Source organism: Coptis chinensis, chromosome 2 (genome assembly GCF_015680905.1).
Source record: "Coptis chinensis isolate HL-2020 chromosome 2, ASM1568090v1, whole genome shotgun sequence".
Lineage (NCBI taxonomy): Eukaryota > Viridiplantae > Streptophyta > Magnoliopsida > Ranunculales > Ranunculaceae > Coptis > Coptis chinensis.
The window spans coordinates 56,408,693-56,417,246 of record NC_141457.1 but is presented as its reverse complement, the minus strand read 5'-3'; the positions used below and the strand labels follow the sequence as shown (position 1 = coordinate 56,417,246).

The window sequence follows — 8,554 nt, the reverse complement described above, 5'->3', positions numbered from 1 at the left end:
TGATGACCAAAGTCTTACTGAAATGTAAGTTTGATGTTTGTTGTGCTACCGCCGGAATGGTAGTACACTCCTCCTGTTGATTTGGAAATTGCATGGAGGTATCCCCCCTCACTGTTCGGGAGGGGAAGATTGTTGGAGTTATCCCTCACATGAGGAGAGAAACTGAAGTTCTGCTTGCATGAAGAAGTCGGAGCGCGCGCGCTCAGATTGGTCTTGCCCAAGGTGCGCCCGCGCCCGTGTTGTGAACAACTTCCAGTATTTTTAGGGCGCGCGCGCTCGACATTGGCCTTAATTGCTGAGACCGCGCCCATGCCTATATTTGCATTCTAATTTGCTACAGTAACCGCGAATTTGGAAAGGCAGTATATAAACAGAAATAAGGTTTTGGAAAACCTAAGCAGCACAATTGAAACCCAATTTTGAGAGCTATCAAGATTGAGAGATAACTTTTACAGAGAGACAAGCATGTAAAGAGAGAGGAGTGATCTAGTAATGTGAGAGACAGAAATGAGTGATTGTAATATTCTTTTCCACTTTATAAAAGGATTAGCTCTTGTGGAAGTAGATACCATTGGCTGAACCATGCACATAATATCTTTGTGTTGTGGTATGCGTTTTACTTCTTTACATTATTATCTGTTGTTAATAGTTGTTTAATAAGTTGGGCATGTTAGGTTGGTTGTAGTAAATATTTAGATTATTGTCTGGAGTTGAAGTGAGCTCAAATACAAGTTATCTGTGTAGTGGAGAATCGATTGGTATCGATATTAACCCCAATAATAAGTCGGGCTTGTAGCTGCAGTAGAAAGACTTGCCGAAAAGAACTGGTTGGGTTTGTCCCACCAAGCGACCCCCGCTTATTTCTTGATTTGTTACCGGCAATCGACATAGGGGGAGTGCCCCACTACCCCCCCATGCAACAATGTAAGACTTTATACGAATTGTCGCTATCAGGGGCTATTGGGATTCAACATTTAGTCAGGGGGTTACCCCAGACGGTGGGGTGCATGTAGGAGCATAGTCCCTATTATTTATCTATCTTGTACTTCTATTTAGGGAAGCTTAGGAGAAAGAAACCAAAGGATGCACTCCCCTGTAGGCTTTGTCTCTTATTATTATTAGATGAATAAATAAATAAATAAATAAAGATGCTCATTATAAGCTCATTTTGTTTTTATTTTTTTATTTTTTTTTATCAGTAAGCTAAGCAAGGTTTTTATAGAGGTCCCCTACCCCTTATTATTAATAAAATAAAAATATTGTTACATTCTCACATAATGTTTACCCCGAGCATCATCGTAAATGATTTTCTTGACATCTTCAGAAAATGAGCTCGGGATTAACTTTATATAACTAACAGTAAGGATATTACTAGCTAAAGCATCAGCTAGTTTTTCAATTTCCCTATACACATGAATAATATTAAAAAACTCATATGCTTCCTTCATGTGCTTGTTACATTCTCACATAATGTTTACCCCGAGCATCATGATAAATGATTTTCATGACATCTTCAGAAAATGAGCTCGGGATTAACTCTATATAACTAACCGTAGGAATATTACTAGCTAAAGCATCGGCTAGTTTTTCAGTTTCCTTATACAATGAATAATATTAAAAAAACTCATATGTTTCCTTCATGTGCTCATTAGTCATTTTCATCTTCTCTGCTTGCCAAAGATGCTTGCTCTTCTTTGTGATAAATGCAACTATTGCCAAGGCATCAGTTTGTACTATAATTTTCATGCCCATATCATGTACCACTGCTCGCAGTTCAACTGACGAGCCATGGCTTGCTGCTATACCCTCACCTTTGTCATTGTGTAGTGTTGCAACCCAGCCACCCACTAATCCTTGTAGCGGCCCATTAGTGTGGACCCCCGTTTCTCCCTTTTCCCACTTACTGAGCTGGTTTTCATTCTTCTTGATCTGAGCCTCTAAGTTCCAAGTTTCTTCTAGCTGCTGTGTACCCATCCATTTTATCTCTTCTTGCCTTGCCACGAAATACCCAAAGATTTGTATCCCATTCTTTGCCACCGCGTACTCCATATTGCCTTTGAAACATTGCATGTATGAACAAGGTATTCTTCTATTTCAATCTCTCTCCAACTTAACCCACATAGATCATTTACTACTACCGTCCACCAAGTAGTTGTCATCCTCCTGTTACATCCTATCTTTTTCATTAACAGAATCGCTTTGTTACAACCCCTCATATTCCAGCAGGCGAGGTGTGTCAAATGTTGAAAACCCCTCATCTTCCAGCAAGCACAATCAATCATTTATGGATATGAGGGTGTATAAACTGCCTCGCTTTAGGTCCTTCATCATCTGCTGCCTGGCGCTCTTTGTATTTCTTGTCGAGTTTCTCACGCTTGCTTCATTCGGGGTTCATGCCATCACTAATCACTGCATTCCTCCCTTCACTCTCATCAGCACCCATAAATAAGTGCCTAAATCTATTATCTCCATGCTGCAACAGTAGAAGTCTCTTTTTATCATTTTCTGCATCTTCCTTTGTTTGCTCTAATGGCAAGGTTCCATCTGCAACACTACCACTTCCAGTGCTCTTGTTAGTTGTCACTCAAGTTCCTTCCTCATATGACTAATTATCCACACTTCTGTTTCTAGCTTTGGAGCTGTTTTTCCTTTTCGGAGATTGCCACCCATTGTCTTCACGAACTGCATGCACTTCATGTACTTTTGGGTCAGTTTTCATAACTGCTTCAGTTGGTTTGTCCCTCACAGCCTCTCCTCCCGACACTGTGTTTGTAGTTTCAGCTTTGCTTTCTTTTTGAAGACATACTTTCTTTATAGTCACTGCTGGAAATGGTTTTTTTGGGCAGTGTAGGTTCGTATGCCCAAAAACCTTGGAAGCACTGTAACATGGTGGTTTCCAATTGTACTCGAAGGATACCTTGTATGCTCTTCTTTGATCTAACATAACAGGAATGTTTTCTGGATAAGGGCGCGTTGCATCTATCTCTATGCGCATTCTTGCATATGTTGTTCTAGTCATATATATTCTCCGTTAGTTGATATGTAAACATTGGTATTCCTATAGCACTCCCCACCTGACTGAATCCATCCTTATCAGAGATATATAATGAACTGGTTGGCTTCATTCATATTTATGTCGTGAATATTCTATTCCACCACTTGATATAATTAAGATTCTTTACTCGGAGGAAAAAAAAAAAAAAATTGTAATCTAGTGTACTATATATGTTAGACACATGGGTTTAACCCATTGGAAAGAACTAAAACCTTAAGGCGTGCATAGTAGTCATTTTCTTATTTGAGAAAATGAATCACTGCAATCTTAATTGTGCACATATTTTGGATTGTTTATATCATAGTACGGTTCACTAAAAACTTTATAGGCTGAAAGAAATTGATTATGGACAAAAAATGTTGTTGAAAGAAATTTAAATAAATAATACCTAATTCATCATATACTTGCGAACTTCAACACATTTCGGTTTGGAAAATAGGAACGGGTGTCAGTAACGTGTGCACCCAAAACTAAGTGCACCAATAAAGATAAATTGTATGATTTATAAGCCTAACAAATAAAGTTGGATTGTATGCACCATGGCACTAAAATAGTCTTTCCTTCCATTTGGTGCGTATGCACTATGGGATTTGAAATTTATGGAATTCAGATAATATCAAAAACCACAATTCCAATATATTTCAACACTAGACTCTGTATTGCAACACTATCCATTTATGCGAATTAAAATATTTAACGTTCATTGAAATCATTTAACCAAATTAATGGCATTCAATTAACAACAAAAACAATTGTGTAAATTAATCCATTTAATGGCACCGAAATCTAGTGACATCATATAAGAACAGCCGTCCATTCATTCATTTGACATTTTCTTCTTAAGACATTAGTGTTAAAAAGGAGATTCTACCTAGCTTCTAATAGTATCATTTACCAAAAGAAACCTTTTAATAGTATATCAAAATATATCATTAGCTGGAGTTTGGAATGGATTAGGAGAAAAATGGTTTGTTTTTGCTAGTGATTAAAGGTAGAAGATATTTTTTTCATTTTTTACAAGTATTAAAATGAATTCTAAATTTATGTTCAACTACTGGTTTGAATGGGGAATATGTGGTTGCATAGTATAAGAATGGTTTAGCTCTTGTACTCACGCGAGTCACGCCTCTTAAGATCCGAAAGGACAAAGTACCCCTTGACTCGATCACCAAGTATACTAACTACTTGAAGAAGCTAGGGAAATTCATAACTGACTTCCGCATCAAATTCCAAATAACTTGCCACTAAAGAGTTAAAGTGATTTTCTTCACTTAAACAGACAATAGCAATAACAATTTGTGTAATTTATATATTCGGGAAAGAGACTCCTAGAAAACTTGTAATATCATTTTTTTATTTTTTCACGAATTTGTCAGTTGCATCAAAATTGTTCAACATTCAAGCTGTTAACTACCAGTCTACTCTGCATGTTAACTGGACCCAATGCACCCTTGCACCGTACGACTAATTGCTAATTTCTATCAAATATTGCTTATTAAAACCCACCCAATCTGATCCAAAATCCAACTGACGACATTGGCATCAAATGTAGCTATTGTGATTAAAAAATTGGTACAAAATAAGATAAAATGGTGGAATATGGAATATTAACACTCCTTTCCTAATCTCTTATCATCACACAAATTAGTTAACTCCAATGAAAATTTCAACAGAAGGAGTTTCCAGTAATTTCAAATTAACTCTATTCAAATTAGGTAAAAAATATTCCTCTGATTGGTCAATGTTTGCTGTCCACAATATTCCAACCAATAAAAACACAACTCCACCTCACTGACCACTGAAATACCACATCTACCCTTACATTTAGTACCAAACATGTAAATACCACGCAAACCCAAGGTTCATTCCAATACATAAACCCTAACAAAATCTAAAAATTCACATAAAAGGCCTATATTAATCTCACTTCTAACAGAGTTTTGGTTGGAGAGCTCACTTTTTTTTTCCTCTTTCTCGTTTTCAGTGGGTGACAAAGAATGGCGATTCGTGTTTTAAGTTTTGTTTTATTATTTGCAATTGTTTCTGCTCAAGTGTTCTTTGAAGAACGCTTCGAAGGTATAATAAATTACTTGATCAATTGTTAGCATTGTGATCATTACTTGATCTGTTTTTTTTTTTTTTTTCATTGAAATTTTGTCTTTTCATGATTGGATCTACTGGTTAGTGATAAATTTGGTTGTAGATCTATCAATATTATTCAGCTCTTGACTGAGATCGGATTCTGAGCGTTGACTTTGTGGATTCAAATTGGATAATGTCACAAGTCTAATTCAACTTTTTGAGATTATAGGATGATCTAGTTTTTTTTGGGGATATAAACAGTGAGACTCAATCATGGATTTGAGTGCTTGCAACGTTGGACATTTATAGAATTTGTGTGAAATTCTTGTGTGTTTGATCGTTAAGTATTGCAAATGTACCAATTAAAACTGGACACGTCACTTTTACAATTTAAAAGTCAGGGTCTTGACCCATTTGTATGTGTTACCAATTGAATCATATAATTGACTTGTCAAAAACATTAACGTAAGAAATACTTTTGCTAATATATCCCATTCATCCTCAGGATCTGGGTGATGTTTAATGCCTTTCTTTAAAGACATGATTGTGCCGAGGGGGGGATGTTCTTATATTGGTTTAAGTTTTCATGTTTGTAGATATTGCAAGATTTGTGTATGTTATGTTAATGTTACAAATTTGCAGATGGATGGGAAAGCCGTTGGGTTAAATCTGAATGGAAGAAGGATGAAAACACAGCTGGTGAATGGAACTTCACTGCTGGTAAATGGAATGGAGATGCTAATGATAAAGGTATTCATATTCTCAGTTATGACAAATTAAATGTTTCTTACTTGAATGCATTTTGTGTGTTAATAACTTTTAATGTATTTTGGTATAGGTATTCAAACTAGTGAAGACTACAGATTCTATGCTATATCTGCTGAATTTCCCGAGTTCAGTAACAAGGAGAAGACATTGGTTTTCCAGTTCTCTGTCAAACACGAGCAAAAACTTGATTGTGGTGGTGGCTACATGAAGCTGCTTAGTGGTGATGTTGATCAGAAGAAGTTTGGTGGTGATACCCCCTATAGGTAATTAAATAAAACTCCCTGGTGAATTTAATCTCAGGTTGCACACTAACTTCCCTATTGTAGTATTTTAACTTGGTGATCATTTTGTGTGTCTCGATTGCAGTATAATGTTTGGACCAGATATTTGTGGATATAGCACCAAAAAAGTCCATGCTATTCTTACCAAAAATGAAACAAACCACTTGATCAAGAAGGAAGTTCCCTGTGAGACTGACCAGCTGACTCATGTGTATACTTTCATCCTCCGTCCAGATGCTACATATAGCATCCATATTGACAATGAAGAGAAACAGACTGGAAGTGTATATACAGACTGGGATATTCTCCCACCAAAGAAAATTAAGGATCCTGAAGCGAAAAAAGTAAGTTATATCTTCTATTTCTCTTAGTAACGTTTTCTTTTGTGAATCTTTATACTGATCCAATTCTTATTAAACAGCCTGAAGATTGGGATGACAAGGAGTATATTCCTGACCCTGAAGATGTTAAGCCCGAGGTACTACCCTTTTCAGTGTATTCCTTGGTTCATTTAGATTGATAGAATTACTGGAGTACTAACTGCTTTTCTGTTTGCAAAGGGTTACGATGAAATTCCAGCTGAGATTCCTGATGTTGATGCCAAAAAGGTACCAAATTATGCTCTTTATTTTTGCTATTGTGGTTTCGTTGTAATCAAGGAAAAAAGAGTTTTTGTGTACACATTTTCATATGATGAAGCTACTCAGTTTACTCATTGAATAATGTCCTTGATTAATGTAGCCCGAAGACTGGGATGACGAGGAAGATGGTGAGTGGGCAGCACCGACTATTGCTAACCCTGAATACAAGGGACCATGGAAGCAAAAGGTTTGGAACTTGTAACTCTTAGTGTATAATAGAGTTTTAAGAGCAACATTTTTCTAAATGATATTGCCATTGCAGAAAATCAAGAACCCTAACTACAAGGGAAAATGGAAGGCACCTCTGATTGATAACCCAGGTATTGATGTGTTATTACTTTCAAATGCATTCTTTAAGTTTGAATCGAGGATTTTTAATTGAAACTAAAAGATGCCATCGATTTTACAGAATTCAAGGATGATCCAGAGATTTATGTCTTCCCCAAGTTGAAATATGTTGGCATTGAGTTGTGGCAGGTATAACATTTACATTTTACGTTTTAGTTCGTTATTACATATAAATGTGATAATCGCTTAATAAAGCATAAACTTTCAGGTGAAGTCAGGGACCTTGTTTGACAATGTCTTGGTCAGTGATGATCCAGATTATGCAAAGAAGTTGGCTGAGGAAACCTGGGGCAAGAACAAGGATGTATGATGCCTTTTACCTTTCTATGTTTTTGGTGTTTCTGGAGTGTTCTTTATGCACAATGCTAATTGTTTGTAATTTGCAGGCTGAAAAGGCAGCATTTGAAGAGGCAGAGAAAAAGACAGAAGAAGAGGTAACATCACTTGCTCAATTCTGACTCCCAACATTAGGTGGCAGAGGGATATGATTTGGAAATTAAATGAACCTTAATTTGTATATACTGCTTAAGTTTGAACCATATTTACCAAACATGATCCCATCAAATGCTTGGGTCTTTTCCTAATGTTGCAATGAGAAAAATTGTGAATCTAAAATCTGGTAATGGTAGTTTTTAACTTGGTAGCCGTGTGAAATGTCTTCAATGTGGGTATACTAATACTATCTGTCTCTACCCATTCATGCAGGAATCCAAGGACGATCCAGCTGATTCTGATGTAATTTTCTGAAACAGTTTCCAATCGAGGTTCATTTTTCAATTCGCTTCATTTCTGTTGATAAATGTGCTGTATTTCCTCACAGGATGACAAGGCAGATGGTGAGGAAGCTGAGGACACCGAAGGTGATGATGCTGAAGCCAAAGAGGATTCAGATGATGAAGAAGTACATGTATGTATCCTTTATTTTTGTTTTAATCAAATTTTATTTTCTTATGGAGTCCATATTTGTTTTTCACATTTGATTCACACCGTTCCACACTTTGTTTTGCAGGATGAGCTTTAAGCAGAGGAGATGAATCTTGGTTGCAGAGTAGTATAGATATAAGTCTGGGTGGTTGCTCTCGCGGAAGAAAATTTTCCAATTTTTTCTCTTTTGTAGGGAAACTTCTTTAGATTAAACGCCATTTAGATGGAGAAAATATTTGGGTGATTATTTCTCATTATTTCAATCTAATTTAAGTTCTTGCAACTTGATGGAGTTACTTTTTCCAAAGAAATAATTTAGATTAGCTAATAACATGTTAATCTTTCTCGGCTCAAATAGTGTTTTGTTTCCTTTTGATTATTCTGAACTCTTAAAAAGTATTCCTAGCACTTGAGCCTGCTACTAATGCATTGTCCAGATAGAGCTTTGATTATTC

The 8,554-nt window shown here is 36.3% G+C and overlaps 1 protein-coding gene across 1 annotated transcript; it reads left to right on the top strand.

Annotated features, from left to right (window-relative positions):
• Nucleotides 1–4,961: 4,961 nt before the first annotated feature.
• On the top strand, nucleotides 4,962–8,454 carry CRT1A (calreticulin 1a). The gene is made up of 14 exons (XM_086589212.1): nucleotides 4,962–5,131; nucleotides 5,780–5,887; nucleotides 5,976–6,168; nucleotides 6,272–6,530; nucleotides 6,608–6,664; nucleotides 6,747–6,794; nucleotides 6,928–7,014; nucleotides 7,090–7,147; nucleotides 7,237–7,304; nucleotides 7,384–7,479; nucleotides 7,562–7,609; nucleotides 7,881–7,910; nucleotides 7,996–8,082; nucleotides 8,185–8,454. Exons 1-14 carry the CDS (start codon nucleotides 5,053–5,055, stop codon nucleotides 8,194–8,196), a joined length of 1,230 nt encoding a protein of 409 aa, XP_086445338.1. The 5' UTR covers nucleotides 4,962–5,052; the 3' UTR covers nucleotides 8,197–8,454.
• The last annotated feature ends 100 nt before the right edge of the window (nucleotides 8,455–8,554 follow it).

Coding starts and splice junctions, on each gene's coding strand:
- CRT1A (XM_086589212.1), top strand. CDS start 5,053: ATGGCGATTCGTGTTTTAAGTTTTGTTTTATTATTTGCAATTGTTTCT. Junction 6,531..6,607: donor AGGATCCTGAAGCGAAAAAA/GTAAGTTATATC, acceptor CTTATTAAACAG/CCTGAAGATTGGGATGACAA. Junction 6,665..6,746: donor CTGAAGATGTTAAGCCCGAG/GTACTACCCTTT, acceptor CTGTTTGCAAAG/GGTTACGATGAAATTCCAGC.